The sequence below is a fragment of the Syngnathus floridae genome, chromosome 5, assembly GCF_059516105.1.
Source record: "Syngnathus floridae isolate MCC-2025c chromosome 5, RoL_Sflo_1.0, whole genome shotgun sequence".
Taxonomy (NCBI): domain Eukaryota; kingdom Metazoa; phylum Chordata; class Actinopteri; order Syngnathiformes; family Syngnathidae; genus Syngnathus; species Syngnathus floridae.
In genome coordinates this window covers 20184116-20202974 of record NC_142417.1, presented here as the reverse complement: position 1 = coordinate 20202974, position 18859 = coordinate 20184116, and the positions used below count along the sequence as shown (strand labels likewise).

Sequence of the window (18859 nt, the reverse complement as noted above, 5' to 3'; positions counted from 1 at the left end):
ATGGCAACAAAAATGATTCGCGCTAAAGTTGCTGCCATCAGGAATGCTCTTCAAGCGCGGAGCTGGATTTGTGCTGCTGATGGCACCTTGTCCATGCAAGGCCAGCATAATAATGTAACTGTTGCCCTCTGTGACGGCACAAAAGCCTATCGAGTAGTTCTGCTTGAACACTTGGCAGCCGTCGTCACAGAGGGCAACAGTTACATTTTTTTAAACTTTGGTGTCGACGAACGGGGCCTTTTGCTCCTCACTAAACCTGGCTCCAAAATCTTCATCGGGGCGGAGGTGCAGACCAGCCCAGAGTTGGAAGAAGAGCCCAGGGCCCTGGTCTACCCCAACTCAGTGGCATCATCTCCTCAGGAAGTAGTGAATAAACTACCTGAGGAGATGGTGTCACTGGATGGCATAATAACCGATGTAAGTTACCTGCACCCACAAATGTACAAATACACACATGTATTTGTGTACACCTGTGAAGACATGATGCATGTGCAATAATGTACATGCATGCGCATGCAATGTCCCCCCCCCCCCCCCCCCCCCCCCCCACACACACACACACAAAATCATTGAAATCCTCTGTTTAGTACTAAGGTACCAAAAGTTATTATTTTTTTGTCATCGTTAAGGTTGTGTACACAGACACATGACACGTTCATTGTCAAACATAATTATTGTAATTGGGATATCAATTTGGTCCACTTTAGATGCGTCCAATCCGCATGGTGCACCAGAGAAGGAACCAGCTTGCGCCATTTCGGAGTTTGACACTTAAAAAAGTAAGTAGCCATTTGTACTTCCCCTGTTGTAGCACTTTGCACACATACTTATACGCATTTTTAAACTACGCAGGATAAAGCCACTGTCAAAATTGGCCTTTGGCGGGAGGCTAATCTTGTCGAGTTGAAGGTAGGGGGTTCCTTCTTATTCACCCACCTGAGTGCCCGGGTGACCGAGTCGGGAGTAATGCTCCACTCTACAACTTACACAGATGTAAAGGTTAGTAAATGGCTTCAGAGCAGTGGAATTGAAAAGGTGCTTGGTTATTGCTTATTATTCCCTTTTCCAATATCAACTGGGATCAGGTTCCCAATCTATTTTTCCCATTACAAACAATGGGAAAAAATTTTTATCCGTTCCAATACAAAAAACCCCGCCTTTTTTAAGAATTTTTTTTTTTTTTAATTTGCTCATTTTTGTCCCATCGCGCAATTGCAGCGCTCCACCCAGCGCGCAACCGTAGCGCGCCGCCGACTGCGCTGGTCGCATTATTGTGACAGAGCCTTTGCTGAAATTTAGAAAATATTTTTAACGTCCTGATGTACTTTCCAAAATTGAAGTGTACCTCAGTGCGCAGGGAGCTTAATTTGGCCCGATTGCGCAATTGCCCGCAGCATGCCGGGCGCTCACTGTCGCATTGCTTTAAGAACCTCTTTGTGTTTTAGGATGGCTTTACTGCTCCCACTTGCTTTCTTTGGAGGCATGATTAGGGGTTAATACTATCCTCAAAGTAACGAAAATACAATAACAACAGTCAGTCGGCATCTGGGCTGCGCGGTCGGCTTTTCTCGGGTCCTTTCGGCTCATCTCGCGAGGTTCGACCTCCAAATTTTGTTCGTCAACCAAAGCAAAAAAAATCTCAAATTTTTCGTTCGAATTCCGATTTGTTTGAGAACTGGGATGTTCCAAAACCGAGGCTCCACTGTACTTGTTTGTACTTAAAAAGATGACTCTTGTGTCCAACCTAATTTATGTGTGATTTCTGACTGGGCTATTTTCTTTCATCGGTTTAACACATTTATTGAAGTCAGTGTCATTTCAGTGTGTTCTTAAGTTTTTATTAAACGCATGTGCATGTTAAATATAGTGTATCTGTAATCTATAATTTCCTTTCCTGAAGAAGAGAGAACTTTTCTCCCATGGTAAAATACTCTCCCACACTGCATTGTAGCCAAGCTTAGTATCCCACATTTCACAATGCACTAAAATCAACATTTAAACCCCATTAACTGGCAAATTTACCACTAAATGCCATTTCTGTTAACATTTAACGTATCTGTACTTTATTTTTCACCTTTGGTAAACGTTGTTTTCCATTCATAAAAAATAATTAGATTTTTGTTTTTATTCAACAGGCCTGCAACTCCAGCCTCATCGTCACCGTGTTTGGTATCCTCTATGGGGAAGAGGTGGTGGAGGTTGTGTCTGATTCGGGAGAAGTAACAAGCATCAAGCTTGATATCTGGAAACAGACATTCAGCCAGCCCCCCCATATCCCACAAGATGGGATGCCCATCACTGTTACTCGTGTGCAGGGTGACGTGACAAAGATTGCATGTGTGAATGAATGAATGAATGAATTTATGTTGATGCATCATTGAATGAATTGTTGAAATTAATTGAATGGTGGAAATTAATTGAATGTGTGAAGGAATGGTGACAAATAAATGTTCAATTTTCTAACTGTAAAGGACACTGATGTGTTCCTTGTATTGATTTGTTAACACTGAGTATCTCTTTTATTTATTGCGTATTCCACAACTTCCCACTTACCAAAAATTCCAAATTTGAAATTCAATCAAACTCGCTACAATTTTGGTTTTCTACTCTAATTTCTACATTTTCAACCGATTCAACCATTCCAACTTTCAACTGTTCATCTTTTGCCTACCTATTCCACAACTTCCCACTTACCAAATATTCCAAATTTGAAATTGAACCAAATTCTCCAAAAATTCATTTTTCTATTCTAATTTCTAAATTTTTCAACCGATTCAACTCATTTCAACATCATTCTGCAACATTCCCCAAGTATTTATTCAACTTCTTCACCTTCACACGCAATTTCTTCAGGAATTGCAAATTCTAGTTAGTGTGAAGGTGAAGACCTTCACACTATTGTTATTGCTGTCCTTTATTATTATTAGTGTGAAGGTGAAGACCTTCACACTATTGTTATTGCTGTCCTTTATTATTATTATTATTATTATTAGTGTGAAGTTGAAGACCTTCACACTATTGTTATTGCTGTCCTTTATTATTAGTGTGAAGGTGAAGACCTTCACACTATTGTTAGTGTGAAGGTGAAGACCTTCACACTATTGTTATTGCTGTCCTTTATTATTATTATTATTATTATTAGTGTGAAGGTGAAGACCTTCACACTATTGTTATTGCTGTCCTTTATTAGTGTGAAGGTGAAGACCTTCACACTATTGTTATTGCTGTCCTTTATTATTATTATTCTACTTATTCCGCTCACTTTTTTGACGCTTAACTCCTTCCACATACTTCAACCGATTCACTCCGTTCCACTTTTCACTTATTCCAAATATTCATGACACGGCTGCTTACATTTTTTTTTGTTCGAAAAATTTTCCGTTTTCACAAAATTCACGATTTTGTGGCATTTTTTTCCCCATTCATTCTTAATGGCAGATTCAACATTTCACATTTTTGTTGTTCCAGTTTGAAATTCACTTATTTCAACACATTCAAATCCCATTGGGGACATTCCCAAACTTGCCAAATTCAAAAATTTCACGTTTTCACTTTTAAAATTTGCACAAAATTTGGCAAAATTTCACAAAATTTAGTTTTTCACTTCTAGTTTCTACATTTTTCCACCGATTCAACTCGTTCCAACTTTCAACTGTTCATCTTTTGCCTACCTATTCCACACCTTCCCACTTACCAAAATTTCCAAATTTTCAATTTTGAAATTCACACCAAATTTTCCAAAAATTTAGTTTTTCCCTTCTAATTTCTACATTTTTCAACCGATTCAACCCATTCCAACTTTATTCACTTTGTTCACCTTATGCTTACCATATTCACCCCCTTCACCCCCACTTCCACAATTCAACCCTTGACCCCCACTTCCAGAGTGGCGGCCATCTTGGATTGACCCTGAAGTGCCCCAATGAACTCGGAATGAACCAGAAGTGCCCCAAATCAAACCGGAATTGACCCCAAATGAACCGGAAGTGACCTCAGGTAAACCGGAAGTGACCACAAATCAAACCGGAAGTGACCCAAAATCAAACCGGAAGTGACCTTTTTAAACCGGAAGTGACCCCAAATAAACCGGAAGTGACCTCAGCTAGACCGGAAGTGCCTCAAATCAAACCGGAAGTGACCCAAATAGACCGGAAGTGACCCAAATCAAACCGGAAGTGACCCCAAATGAACCGGAAGTGACCACAGGTAAACCGGAAGTGACCCCAAATCAAACCGGAAGTGACCTTTTTAAACTGGAAGTGACCTTTTTAAACCGGAAGTGACCCCAAATAAACCGGAAGTGACCTCAGCTAGACCGGAAGTGCCTCTTATCAGACCGGAAGTGACTCAAATAGACCGGAAGTGACCTTATTTCAGCATTAACTGATCTAAATAGCTACATTAGGCGCTAACTTTTGTATTTATTGTCCGATAGAACCCGTTTCAACATTTTAACCCCAAAAGTGAACCTCCTGAAGCCGTTTTTTTTCGTTTTGTTCCAAATTTCAAAAAGTTTTGGCGCAATTTTTTTTTTTTTTATTTCCCATTCCCATTATTTCCCCAGTCTATGGGGATTCAACATTTGCTCTAATTTTGCAATTTTGTTCTGATTCAACCCTTTTCAACATTTGAACCCCAAAAGTGAACCTCCTGAACCCGTAGATTTGTATACGTATTCATGTATAGAAGTGGACATTACATTTGTTCCGGTGTTGCCGCTGCTACGTGACGACAGTAAGTAGCAACACAACGCCCTCTTAAGAGTTCAAATGGCCAAATGTTCTCAATAATGGTCTAATCTACTATAAACTCTTATGTTTACGTCCATATGATGTTTGTCTGCCTGTGTGTGTAGGAAACCTTGCCTCAAACGGTCCTCGCGTCTTCATGCTATTGTTAGCACGCTCAGGGACAACCGGCAAGACGCATTCAAGTTTGCTCGAAGAATCAAAAACCCGCTTCATTGCATTCATCTCTGAATACAGACAGCAAACAAGAAACGTATCCACAATGTACCCAATCGAAGTGCATGTGCGTCTATCGTTAAGGGTAGATAACTGATAACAGCCCAAGATTATCATTACAAAAGTCGTGTCCAAAACAACCACAGACAACACTGCCTCGCCACATTGCAAAATTATCACAGAATTGTCCAAACTCTACGTTTGATGTTCAACCAGCAGCACATCGTCATTTTTGTGACTAGGTACGTGGCTCAAAACACGGTAATTTAATAAGCTTACCCCAGGGACTTGAAATTTAGATTTTCCCATTGCCTTAAATGCCTCACGAGCGCATGTACGCTTCACGACGCGAACATTACATTCATTCTGGTGCTGCCATTGCTGCGTGACGACGGTAAGGTGGCAACACGACGCCGTCTTAAGAATTCAAATGGCTAAATGTTCTCCAATAGGGTCTAATCTACTTTAAACTAACATGTTTATGTCCATTTGGTGTTTGTCCGCGCGTGTTGGCAACTTAGCTTCAAACGGTCTGTGCGTCTTCTTGCTATTGTTAGCACGCTAGCATCTGCGTTAGTTACTGCTAGCTTGTTAGCGCGCGTGTAAACAACATTCGTATATTCTTCAACCGCTGAGCGTTATAGTCCTTGCGTCTTAAGACGCTCTAACGTGAGGGGTGATTAGACTTAGCAAAATAAAAACGATTGGTTGCATGTTTGTACATTGTAAGATTGGTTCAATGTCCATTTGTTGTTTAGGTTGCCTTGTGTTTTGTTTAAGTGGTTACGTTTATAAAGTCATCCTACGCCCCCCATTTTAATTTCTTTACGGCAAAAATGTATGGCGTCTTTCTCCCTGAAGTTATTCAATAACAACGGGTAACTGAACACACGAGCCATGCCACGCAAAAGCAAGAAAGCGCAAGCTCTCAAAGTAAGCTGGCAAAAGCGTAAAAACAACACAGACTCTGGAAGTGCAGGTAAACCAACAGCCGCCAAAGAATTGATGGCCATTGAACCTGAAAACTCTATGGAGGTAATGATGTCTACATCTCATGATCCTGTAACATGTGTTTTGTCATCCTACAGTCAAGATCATCCAAAGTATACTGATTCCAGAAACAGTCAGTGTGCTGCAAACTGTGATACATTTCTACCTTTCCTGCAGGAGACAGACAATGTGACCAGTGCTCACCTGGACCTTGTTCTCGATCGAGGCAATGAGCTCTATGTGGCTACTGTGGCTATGCTGAAAGCAGAAGGACGGAACGAACATCATCATTTGGCAACCGATGAAATTCCATCCATTGTGAGTGGCTTTCACAACATGTGTGAATAAAGTATCAGTCAATGTATTGTCTTTTCAATTCCCCTATTGCTGATGTGGCATTTATGATGCTCCGTCACGGACTTCAGTGCCTGGTGTCAGAGGTACCGTAATTTCCGGACTATAAATCGCGTTTTTTTTCATAGTTTGGGTGGGGGGGGGGCGACTTATACTCAGGAGCGACTTATATATGTTTTTTTTTCACAAAATTTTACTTGATCATTAAGACATCACTTACAAGTATAGTTGACCACTTCCCATGTTATTTTTGGTATAGTTGATCACTTCACATGCTTTTATATCTTTATCTTGAACATATTCAAAACATAAAAAATAGAGAAAACATCAAATAAAGCAATTAACACTTTAAAGCACCATATCCAAGTCCATTGTCTGCTGTATGTACACTTGCTCCATTTTTGCTCCTCTTATATTTATTATTATTATTTATTATTATTTGTTTATTTATCAATTATTCAACACTCTTATTTATTCATTGTTTGTGCCTTCTTGTTTTTTTTTTGTGTTGCTTGTATGCATATGTGTACTATCTCACCGAGGGATAGTGGAAACGTAATTTCAATCTCTTTGTGTGTCTTAGTATATAATAAAAAAAAAAAATCGACGATAAAGCAGACTTTGACTTTGATAAAACAACCCCAAAAAATTATATTTTCAGACGAAACTGGATGAGGGCGCTCTAAATTTCACCATTGGCCGTGACTCATCAACTGGGTGGGCTTAAGAAAAATGGCACCAAAAAGAAACTCATATTTTGCAGGTTACAAACTTCAAGTTGTAAAATATGCAGCTGAAAACAGTAATCGAGCAGCAGAAAGAAAGTTTGGAGAACCGTGATGTACCAATGGATTACTATTTCAAGTGACGTCAGTAGCGCGGCGCGGCGGTTGTTTACATACAAACGTGCCCACATAAGGACTACCGGCATCATTAGCGGTGATCATTTCTAAGTGACACGGAGGATAAAGAGTTTGAAGGAGTTAAGGATTTGGAGTGACAAATCTTTGAAGTTTGAAAAACTATTATGGCTTTTACGCACGCCCGGTCTCTACTGAGTCGGGGGCCGGCGCTCGGCCGAGTGGCTGTCCGCGAACAGTGCGCGGGGCTCGGACATGGCCATTACGCACGCCCGGTTTGTCTGGAAGTCCACGCCGCCACACGCTTGGAAGTTTGTTTTGTTTAATAAAGAGCCGTTTACCAAACCCACGTCTATCCTTGTACTTTGTTCACGCTACAATATAGTTATATAGTGTGGAATAAAGACGAGGCAGACGTCAGGGCGCACGCGCGGCGATGTTGACAAAGGACGAGGAATTTGATCGATGGATTTAATGGAATTAAAGTGCACGGATGGTTTGATAATATTATTGGCTTGTATTATAGTTATTTGAAATATAGTTTATCTATTGTTATATGAGCCTGTGGAATATTTTGAAGGGCAAGCGCCCTCAGCCGTGCGCACCCATTGTTGACAAAGAACGATCGATGGATTTAATGAATTGGAGTGACACCGATGGTTTTATAAACATGTTATTCATGTAATAGTTGTCCTTAATCACTCTATATGTTACGTCAGGCCCGTTCTCAGCTCTTTGTTTGTGTTTGTCACGTTAGCATACCTATCGTTTAGCCTGTTGTTGCTATCGTTTAGCCTGTTGTTGCTCGTTCATGACTGTTTTTGGTGTGGGATTTTGTCGAATAAATTGCCCCCAAAATGCGACTTATACTCCGGAGCGACTTATATATCAAGAGTTTTTTATTTTTTTATATGTTTTTTTTCACTTTTTGGGGCATTTTATGGCTGGTGCGACTTATACTCCGGAGCGACTTATAGTCCGGAAAATACGGTAAATTGTGCTCTTTTGGTTATGAATTCATTGTTTATTGCAGTTTTCCAAAACCAAGGACGATATGGCTATTTTGATCCACACGCCAGAGAACGTGATGGGCTCCCTCTGCCCGCCGGTGCACCACATGGTACAGCTGTCATGATGCTTTTTACACGTTTGAACGATCTGATAGATAAGCTCATACAGGTTTTCACTCTGGCTGGTGCCGCTCCCACTACTCAATATGAATTGATGCCGGTAAGTGTTCAACCTATTGACAATGCAAGTGACCGTGAAATGGCGACTGATGCAGAATCGCCTCTTATGAGAACACACAATGATGATGCTATGTTAAGCCAGTCTGCTGTTGAGATGACACAGCGTGTGGTGACGGGTGAGTCCAGACAAAGCAAACACTACGAGTCCATTGAGGAGGCGCATGACAACAGTAAGGTGGAATGTACACAACAAAAACAAACACGAGATGTGTTGAAAATTGCGAAATCCAAAAGGAAAACATTTCAAAGACGAACTCAAGCCCATAAGATAATTGATAAAGCTATGGCGAGAGTCACAAAACAAGAAACAAGGCGAATAAACGCAAACCTGAAAAAGAAGGAAAGTTACAGCCAAACTCCAGAGATTAGACAACGTAAAAAGTCCTACATAGTGACTCGCTACCAGCAAGACCCTAATTTCCGTGTGAAACAAAAGTCGTTTGCAGTCGACCGCTATTGCAAACATGACACAATTAAGATGAAACAGCGTTCTTATAGCAAACAGAAATATAGTCATGACGATGAATATCGAGCCAAAAAGTGTTATTCTGTTAAACAGAAATATAGTTATAATGTTGAGTATCGGACCAAAAAACCCTCCTATATCAAGCAGAGATATGGTCATGACGATCAATTTCGGAACAAACAACGTTCCTATATCAAGCAGAGATATAGTCATGACGATACATTTCGGAACAAACAACGTTCCTACATCAAGCAGAGATATGATCATGACGATGAATTTGGACGTAAACAACGTTCTTATATCAAAGAACGTTACTCACTTGAGCCTGTATTCAGATCCAAGCAGAAGGAAAACACGAGTTTGGTCTGGAAAGCCAAACATGATTTATCAATGAAGGCAAATGCAAATCGCACTGCAATGAAACTGCTACAAAAATACAGAGTCATCAACAGATTATGTAAAGAGAGAAACGACTGCGCAATCATGAAAGCTGCTGCGCTATTCCAAGTTCAGGTAAAAAATGGACCGACTTTTGTTTGCACAGTTTGCCACAGAGCCTTATTTCCCAATCAAGTACGCCAGCTGATCCAATATAAGAAAAACAAGGACGTTGTTGCAAGTTGCCTAACACGAAGGTTTGTTCATGTTTGTAATCGTGAATGTAACACATGCTGCAAAGTACCGGATGAGAGAAAAATGGAGTGGATATGTCACACCTGCCATGCACATCTCAAAGATGGTAAAATGCCAGCACTTGCTGTAAGTAACAATCTCCAACTTGCAGACATTCCCACTGAACTGTGTGATCTGAATATTTTGGAAAGACATCTTGTTTCAAAATGCATTTCATTTGCCAAAATTGTCCCTCTGCCAAAGGGTCAACAACGAGCCATTCGTGGGAATGTTGTGTGTGTACCATCTGAAGTGGAAGAAACAGTCAATGTCTTGCCCAGACTAAGAAGTAGGTCTCAGGTGTTGAGAGTGAAACTGAAGAGACGACTTTGTTACAAAGGGCATCAGATATTTCAAACTGTCACTTGGTCCAAGCTAATGAGTGCCCTGATAAAACTGAAACAAATGCATCCTCAGTACAGAAACATAACCATTTGCGACGATGCTGACCTTTGTGACCCGACGCTCGCTGATGACGAGAGCAGCTCTGATGGAGACGAAATGAACGAAAGTGACTACAATGAGGAAGACCTTGAGGCAATCCACACATTTGAGAGGGATGCTCTCTGTGAATTGAACAGTGACTCACAGAATGATCCTTGTGGTAATGTGCAAAACCAACAGAGTGCTGACAATGTGGAAGAAGGTGATGCACCAAACGGTGGGGTTATCCTGGAGTCATGTCTCCAACCAAATGATGTGTCAGAGGAAATTATGAGTTTTACTCAAGGCATTTACTGTGTGGCTCCTGCAGAAAGAAATAACCCTGTAAGCTTTTTCAGGACTCCCAAACTTGAGGCCATGGCATTTCCAGTGCAGTTTCCAACTGGAAAAAACACCCTTGATGAAGGGAGACAAATAAAACTCACACCAAGCAAGTGTTTCAAAACACGTCTGTGTTGTGTGGATGAACGTTTTGCTCGTGATACAAACTACTTGTTCTTTGCTCAGTTTGTGACTGAAATTTACCAGGCAACATCAAGCATGGGAATCCAGCTACGTAAAGGTAAACCTTTTACCAGGGATGGTTGAAGGATAAACAATGCTATGCTGCAGGACAAACGTGAAGTTGAAAAACTGGTGCGCAGCAAAGATGCCGTCCGTTTTATAACTCCCCTGAGAGGGACGCCAGCCTATTGGGAAAGAAGCACCAAAGATCTCTGCAATGATCCGACAGCTGGGTACACCCACATTTTTTTGCACATTTTCTGCTGCCGAAATGCGTTGGGAAGAGGTCATCACTGCCATGAAAGCTCAACAAGGTGAGGTGGTGAATTTTCCCAAACAACCGTGCGAAACCACAATGATCATCACACCTGTAGCCTGTGAAAATCAAGATCAACACAAGGAGAAGCAGGTGGTGGCAAATGACAAGCTTGTTCGTGTGCAGCGTTTGCTGAATGAACCTGAAACCTCATCCCTGACTTTGCCACAGCTTTTGGCTAAATGCAAGCTCACTGATGCTGAGTACATGGAATGTTTGTACATCACCGCCTCAAAGAGTTCGGTTGTGCTCAAGCGAGATCCAAAAGACTGCTGGGTGAACAACTACAACCGCCATTTGCTTCTTGCCTGGGATGGCAACTTGGACATCCAATACATTCTGAATGCCTAATCGTGCATCGCATACATCTGCAGCTACATCAGCAAAGCTGAACACGGTCTGAGTCAATACTTGAAATCTGTTATTGAAAACTCACGCAATGAAAATGTCAATGAGAGTGATGAAATGAAACAAATCAGGCAAGCGTACTCAAAAAAAAGAGAAGTGAGTGCTCAGGAGTGTGTCGCACGTGCATGCGGCTTGCATATGAAACAGTCCTCTCGCAGTATGATATTTGTACAAACGAGTGACAATGCGCTGAAAATGAGTTATCCTCTCTCACTCCTTGAGGGCAAAACGCAGGAGTCTCATGAAGTGTGGATGACTGGCCTGCCAGACAAATATAAATGCAGACCCCAAACGAAGGACTTTGAAGTGATGTGCTTGGCTGATTTTGCATCAACATGCAGAATTGTTTATGGCAAACAGGTAAAAGGCAAAAATGTTTTGCGTCTGCTGAACGACATGGGGTTTGTCCAGAAAAGAAAAGAAAAACCTGCAGTCATCAAATATTGCAAATTCTCAGAACAAAAGAATCCAGAGGAATATAACTGCTCCTTGCTCAAGCTGTACCTGCCTCATCGTGCTAATTGCCAGTTAAAATCTGAACGCTGTCCCTCATATCAGTTGTTTCATGATCATGCCTGTGTACAGTTACCATATAGTGACTCTGTGGAGCGTGTGTGCGAAATTGTCAAAAGGAACAGAGAAAGGTATGAGAAACACAGTAAAGACATTGACAATGCCATCCAAGAGGTGGAGGAGAGTGGGCTTGTCATAAACGAATGGTGCCACCTGGCTCCTGAGAGTGAGTTGCAAAGACTCGAATGCATTGAGGAAATCAACGCAAGAGATGAACCAAATGACAACGTGGAGGAAAATGTCCCGGACTATAACGTAAGGTCAGAAACAACAGAAATGTCCATTGTGACAGAGGCTGCTGTCATCGATCCCACAGTGTTACGTGACATGTATCGGAACCTGAACCAAAAGCAAGTGGCTGTCTTCTACAAGGTCAGAGATTGGTGCATAAAACGTGTGTGTAACTCAAAGCCAATCGAGCAGTTCTTCTACTACATCAACGGTGGCGCCGGGACCGGCAAATCACATCTGATCAAATGTATCCATGCAGAGGCTACCAAAATACTGCACAGACTACCACGGCTGGCTGAGGAGGCCGACATTTCCAAACGGACGGTTGTTCTCGCAGCCTTCACTGGCACGGCGGCATTCAACATTTCTGGGACAACTTTGCATTGTCTGCTCAAACTGCCGAGAAGTCTCAAACCCCCGTACCACGGCCTGGGCAATAAACTGGACGACGTCAGAGCCGAGCTGTCAATCGCCGAAATACTCATTATCGACGAAATTTCCATGGTGTCCAAAGACCTCTTTGCCTATGTAAATGCCAGGTTGAAACAAATCAAAGGCATCAATTTACCTTTTGGTGGCATGTCTGTTCTTGCTGTTGGAGATTTCTTTCAGCTCCCTCCCGTGAGACAGTCCAAACCTCTATGCGTGTACGATCCCACTTGGCTGGACCACTGGTGTGACAACTTCAAAAAGATCACGCTCACCACCATCATGAGGCAGAAAGATGATGTTGCCTTTGCTGAACTGCTGAACCGACTCAGGGTCAAAGAAAAGTCGGATGAACTGTCGGAACTGGACAGAGCTCTGCTTGCCACAAGGTACACTGCTCCAGAAATGTGTCCAAGTCATATTCTGCATGTTTTTGCCACCAATAAACGGGTAGATGGCCATAACTCTGCGATGCTGACTCTGCTTCATAAGGACATTGTACAAATTGATGCAGATGACTACAAGAAGGACAAACGAACTGGCAGAATGGCGAGGCAAACTTTCCCTGTGCAAGGCGCTAAGAGCGAGCTCCCGGACTCAATCAAAGTTGCCCTCGGTGCTCGGGTTATGCTCACACGTAATATTGATGTTCAAGCAGGTTTGTGCAACGGGACGTTTGCAAAAATTGTGGAATTGGTCAACTATCCAAATGAAGCCCGTGTCCAGAAACTTGGGTTGGAACTTGATCATGTGAGTAACACAGCGTGTGCCGCTAACCGTGTGTACATTGACAGACAGGAGGAAAAGCTGAAAAAGGCTGGAGTGATGCGTCGACAGTTTCCTATCAAGCTTGCTTTTGCCTGCACGATCCACAAGGTACAAGGCATGACAACATCAGAGGCTGCTGTTTCGCTGAAAGGCGTTTTTGAACATGGTATGGGGTACGTAGCTCTGAGTAGAGTGACTTCGCTCAGTGGTCTGCATATTCTGCATATGGATGAGAGAAGACTTCATGCAAATCCAGAAATCACCGCTGCTCTTGCTGAGATGGCAGAGGATTCTTTGGAGAGCGTAATGCCCCTCCTTCACGTGATGCCGTCGGTAGATCGGGCAAATCACCTGGTTGTCATCCATCATAACACCAAAGGGCTGTCTTGTCATGTGCAGGATATCAGGTGTCACCACGAACTGCATTTTGCTGATGTTTTGTGCTTCACAGAGACACACTTTCAAGGATCTGTGGCTGATGGACGTGCCTGCTTGGAAGGCTTCACAATGTTTCACAGGAACCGAAGAGATTCTTACACAAACTGTCCTGACTTGGCAACAAAACTTGGTGGCGGCGTAGGTATTTGTGTCAAAAGTCACATCGCAGCCCAGGAAAAGAAATACATACAGCGTGTGACCGACATTGAATTTGTTGTAGTGAAACTTGAAGCTCCCCTCAATGTGTTGATTGCTGCCGTTTACAGGCCTCCAGGCAACAGTCTGTGCACATTTCTGCCAAGCCTGGGAAATCTGTTAAGGTATCTTGAAGTAATGGACCATCATCAGCTCTTGGTATGTGGAGATTTTAATGAAGATATGCTATCTGCCTCATTCAAGCCCATTCTTGATTTGTTTCGCTCAACAGGTTACACACAACTCATAACCACTGCTACCACTGACAAAAACACATTGTTTGACCTAATTTTTGTCTCTCGAACTCAGTGTGCTCTTCATTCAGGTGTCTTGCAAACGTACGACAGCTATCACAATCCTGTTTTCTGTGTTTTGACCACTGAAAGGTAAGCCACAGCTAAATCATGTCGTTCAGCATTTGCAAAAAGGATGGAAATCAAAACGTGAACGTCGTCGTAAGTGTATAATATTAGTGGTGGGATGTGGTGGGTGATTTGTTGCCTTTATGGTAGATGGGATCTGGGACGAAGGTTGCTCAAAATGACAAATGAAAGAAACCATAAGATTCAAAATAAAACATAACTACAGACCTATGTATGACATACTTTATGATTTCTGCAGATAGTATAAATGTAGCTGACCTCATGTTTATGGTGGAAAGATAGTCCTGTAGGTTGAGATGGAATAGTGGTTGGTGGTTGGTGAGGAATCAAGTTGAGTTAAGGGAAGGCAAAGGCTTTTTAAAATTTCAAAAAGCCTTCCCTTAACTCAACTTTTAAATTTTAAAAATGCTACTTTTATTTTTTTTAATTTTAACTTTGAAAACTTTTAACTTTTTACATTTTTAAATTAACTTTGAAAACTTTTAACTTTTTACATTTTTAAATTAACTTATGGTTGAGATAAGGGGGGACTTTTTAACTTTTTAAATTTTACAATCAAATTTTAAAGAAGAGTTAAGGGAAGGCCTTTTAAACTTTAATTTTTTATTTTGAATTTTTTTGAATGTCATAATCACGAGGCGAGAACAGAAAACAGATGAGGTAAGTTGCTCGTCATGAAACATGTTTTTTTCCTTTCTTTCTAACGACAGTAAATGCTATTTCACTCTTTCGTATTTTAACAGTTTTTATCTTGCGAAAGCAGTTCATCCCAGAATGGAGGCCAAAGGCATGACATATCACCCTATTGTAATGTAATTATAACATTGTAACATGTTGTAATTTATAGTTAAGCTTGTGTGAGCCCTCTATAGAATCATACATTTTCAATCAATTTTGCTGGATTGTCCTTTTTTTCTCCACAAAGACCTTGAGCATGCAAAAACATTCATCATGGACCAATGACTCCCAAGCCAGGGTGGCAAGAAGCAGGACTTCTCATTCCTCTGTAAGTAGCCAATTATTATTGACTATTGTCACAAAACACCCTCTTTAATTTTGAATGTCTTTTTCAACTCATGTCGTCAACCACCTCTGTGTTTTTTCTTCTTCTTCAGTTTTTTATGTTGCGTGTGGCTCCACATGCTCCATTTGTCTAGACCATTTGTTTGGCCACCTTGGTACTCAACCTTGATGAGACCTGGCCTGTCTAGCCAAGGAAATGACCGACATTTTAAGAAGATCCATGGGACCAATGTTATTCTCCTTTTCTATCGACTCCAAGCAACACGTAAGTAACTGTCATTCCAAATTGAATGTGTTCATGTCATTCACTCTTTAGTAGATGGACGCAAGTTGTACATATGGCTGACGTATGACTGTATTGTAATGTGATTTTTATAAATGAATTAATTATGATGTTATATTATAGCACAGGGAGAGCCCAGCCTTTCAAAAAGACCTGTACAAGGGAGGCCAGCATCATGAAACACAAACTCCCAAAACAGCATGGTAACACACAGGACTTCTTCTGATTCTTCTGTGAGTAACCGACAAGGAACATTTTCATGAAGCATTTTGCTCCTTTTCCTCAACACCTCTTTCATGATTTTTTTTAGTATGTTCTTGGGTATTGCCTGTGGTTCGGCACGCATCCAGAAATGCAGACAAAGAACAGCTTGGCCTTTAACAGTTGGCAGCCTCTGATTTTACTCTACTAAGCCTCAGATGCAGTCTGCTTTCTGTTCTCATTTATTTATTTATTTATTTATTTATTCATTCATTCACTCATTCATTTATTTGGTTACTTTGTTCTTTTGGCAGTGCTTTCAACTCTGAAGTTGTAACCATTTTGAGTTGCACAGTTGTTGAACATTTTATATTTTTTTGCCTCAAATTATGTTTGCATTATCTTTTGTATAACAGCGTCTACAATCATGTTACACTTAAACTCTTAAAAAATAACACTGAAATTAACACAACATTCAAAATAAAAAATATCATCCCGATGCACAAGCATGACTTTCTTTATGGCATATTTTTGCCCCACTGCCATGTCTTTGATTCAGCTGGAAAAAGAATCATACTGCATTTTTGTCCTAAAAAGCACACTTTTTCTTTTCTTGCGTTTGGTTCATTATGTTTGGTGTGTCCAATGTTTAAACGTAAATTTGAATCTAAGTCTTAATTCATTATAGTTTATCATCACTGGGTTTATTATTTAATTAATCAGTAAAACATTTGATGTTTTCTATTTTTGTTATTTCTTGAGTTTCTAAAAGTTATTTATATTATTTCTAGCATTACATGTTTGATTCAGCTAAAAAAACATTGTATTTTGTCCCAAAAAGCAACAATTTTTTTATTTTGTTGTGTTTGCTTTATTATGTTTATTTTTTCCAATATTTAAACATGACTTTGAACACATTCAAGTCTTTGTTCGTTGTCGTTTATCATTTTTATGTTTATTATTTATTGAATCAGTAAAATACTTTATATTTTTTTATTTGTATGTCTTCAGCGTTTCTGAAAGTTATTTATATTATTTCTTGCATTACTTCTTTGACTCAATTAAAAAAACTGTATTTTGTCCCAAAAAGCACCCATTTTTTTCTTTGTTGTGTTTGCTTTATTATGTTTATTTTTTCCAATATTTAAACATGACTTTGATCACATTCAAGTTTTTGTTCGTTGTCGTTTATCATTTTTATGCTTATTTATTATATCAGTAAAATACTTGATATGTTTTTATTTGTATGTCTTCAGCGTTTCTGAAAGTTATTTATATCATTTCGTGCATTACTTCTTTGATTCAATTAAAGAAAAACTGTATTTTGTCCCAAAAACCACAATTTTTTTTCTTTTGTGTTTGATTTACCGTATTTGCCGGCGTATTGGTCGACCTTTTTCGATCCAAAATCGACCGAAAAAAATCGACCTCGACTTATACACCGAGTCATAAAATTTAACTTCGTATTCATCGCTTCAAATGTGATGGTAACCAAGGCCGTTTCTCATGCATCTCATTGTGCGTGGGTGTGCGTCCGTCAGGCTCATCAAACAGCGAGAAACTGAATCATTATAAAGCGTTCGTCGCATTAACACGCATCCTCAGCAACAATTTCAAATATTCTCACCTCAATAACGGACATCGAAAGCCAGACAGCGACGATGACTGCTAGGGGGAAGTACTGGGTATTGAGCGAATGTGCGAATCATCGCGCGTCAAGCAACGACAATAACTACCGGTACGTGAACATTCAATCGCCATGTCTAAATGAATGTCGTTGGCACTTAGAAAATATTCGCCAAACTTGGCCAAACTTCCAGGGGAAGAGGCCGAATTTTCACTTGTTCTGGCCGACCGGAGGAACCAGCCGAGGCGGACACTTTACGGCGGTTGAGTCGTTGGCACTTAGAAAATATTCGCCAAACTTGGCCGGACTTCCAGGGGAAGAGGCCGAATTTTCACTTGTGGTGGCCGACACGGGGAACCAGCCGAGGCGGACACTTTACGGCGGTTGGGTTGTTGGCACTTAGAAAATATTCGCCAAACTTGGCCGGACTTCCAGGGGAAGAGGCCGAATTTTCACTTGTTCTGGCCGACACGGGGAACCAGCCGAGGCGGACTCTTTATGGCGCAAGAGCCGTTGGCACTTAGAAAATTTGAACCGGGCGGCGTGCGCGAGTGCGCGGCCTGCTGGAAGTTGAATGAGGCTCCACGATTTCATCCGCGGTGCTTATAAAGTGCCGATCCGCTCGGCGGGAGCTATTTTCGGCCACTAGGCGCGTGCGCACGGCCTCCCGGATGTGCCGGGCGGCGTGTGCGAGCTCGCCGGCCGCTGGAAGTCGAATGAGGCTCCGCGATCTCCTCCGCGGTGCTTATAAAGAGCCGATCCGCTCGGCGGGAGCTATTTTCGGCCACTTGACGCGTGCGCACGGCCTCCCGGTGGTGCCAGGCGGCGTGCGCGAGTGCGCTGGCCGCTGGAAGTCGAATGAGGCTCCGCGATCTCCTCCGCGGTGCTTATAAAGTGCCGATCCGCTCGGCTTGGAGTTATTTCCGGCCTCCCGGTGGTGCCGGGCGGCGTGCGCGAGCTCGCCGGCCGCTGGAAGTCGAATGAGGCTCCGCGATCTCCCCCGCGGTGCCTATAAACAGCCGATCCGCTCGGCGGGAGCTATTTTTGGCCACTGCGCATGCGCACGGCCTCCCGGAATTTGAACACATTTCGTCAATAAATTTCGCATATTTCTGATTGAATTTTGAAGTTTAATATAATGCAACAATTGAGCTCGACTTATACAAAGGATATATCATAAAATCGTAAATTTCCGTCGAATTTTAGGGGGTCGACTTATACACCGAGTCGACTTATACACCGGCAAATACGGTACTTATAATGGGAATGCTAAAATTGCCTATATATTGCAAACGGCTGGTCGTAGAGCAAAAATTAGCAAAATTTAGGCCCATAGGGTGTATGTGGATTACATAGAGATTATATTTTATGTCGGAGATGATTTGACCTTTCAAATTCATATCACATACAGGCTATGTGACAGAACTGATTGAAGAAGTCATCAAGTTGTGTAACACTGCACCAGCGGATCGCGTTCCAC

The 18859-nt window shown here is 41.5% G+C and overlaps 2 protein-coding genes and 1 long non-coding RNA gene across 12 annotated transcripts; all 3 read left to right on the top strand.

Moving 5' to 3' along the window:
• Window positions 1-2669, top strand: LOC148398498 (uncharacterized). The gene is made up of 4 exons (XM_088375392.1): window positions 1-417; window positions 708-779; window positions 853-999; window positions 2136-2669. The coding sequence occupies exons 1-4, from the start codon at window positions 1-3 to the stop codon at window positions 2349-2351; spliced, it is 852 nt and encodes a 283-aa protein (XP_088231518.1). The 3' UTR covers window positions 2352-2669.
• Window positions 2670-9281: 6612 nt separating this feature from the next.
• Window positions 9282-14561, top strand: LOC148398497 (uncharacterized). 8 transcript variants are annotated; one of them, XM_088377099.1, is made up of 5 exons: window positions 9282-9643; window positions 9761-9845; window positions 9974-12536; window positions 12634-12850; window positions 12976-14561. In XM_088377099.1, exons 4-5 carry the CDS (start codon window positions 12811-12813, stop codon window positions 14250-14252), a joined length of 1317 nt encoding a protein of 438 aa, XP_088233225.1. In that variant the 5' UTR covers window positions 9282-9643; window positions 9761-9845; window positions 9974-12536; window positions 12634-12810; the 3' UTR covers window positions 14253-14561. The 8 variants fall into 7 exon arrangements, 7 of the variants coding, with proteins under 7 accessions (XP_088233224.1, XP_088233225.1, XP_088233220.1 ...); XM_088377098.1 differs by having other exon boundaries at window positions 9974-12173; window positions 12292-12850; XM_088377094.1 differs by having other exon boundaries at window positions 9974-12850; window positions 12954-13119; window positions 13256-14561.
• A 16-nt stretch (window positions 14562-14577) lies between these two features.
• LOC148398496 (uncharacterized) lies at window positions 14578-16649 on the top strand. Of its 3 annotated transcripts, XR_015858749.1 has the most exons (6): window positions 14578-14905; window positions 14989-15057; window positions 15171-15251; window positions 15361-15533; window positions 15680-15784; window positions 15862-16649. It is a non-coding gene; the product is annotated as an uncharacterized LOC148398496 (long non-coding RNA). The 3 variants fall into 3 exon arrangements; XR_015858748.1 differs by having other exon boundaries at window positions 14581-15057; window positions 15675-15784; XR_015858747.1 differs by having other exon boundaries at window positions 14584-15057; window positions 15862-16647.
• The last annotated feature ends 2210 nt before the right edge of the window (window positions 16650-18859 follow it).

Coding starts and splice junctions, on each gene's coding strand:
- LOC148398498 (XM_088375392.1), top strand. CDS start 1: ATGGCAACAAAAATGATTCGCGCTAAAGTTGCTGCCATCAGGAATGCT. Junction 418..707: donor TGGATGGCATAATAACCGAT/GTAAGTTACCTG, acceptor GGTCCACTTTAG/ATGCGTCCAATCCGCATGGT. Junction 1,000..2,135: donor CAACTTACACAGATGTAAAG/GTTAGTAAATGG, acceptor TTTATTCAACAG/GCCTGCAACTCCAGCCTCAT.
- LOC148398497 (XM_088377094.1), top strand. CDS start 11,286: ATGAAACAAATCAGGCAAGCGTACTCAAAAAAAAGAGAAGTGAGTGCT. Junction 12,851..12,953: donor AGAGCTCTGCTTGCCACAAG/GTACACTGCTCC, acceptor CTGCTTCATAAG/GACATTGTACAAATTGATGC. Junction 13,120..13,255: donor TAATATTGATGTTCAAGCAG/GTTTGTGCAACG, acceptor GTACATTGACAG/ACAGGAGGAAAAGCTGAAAA.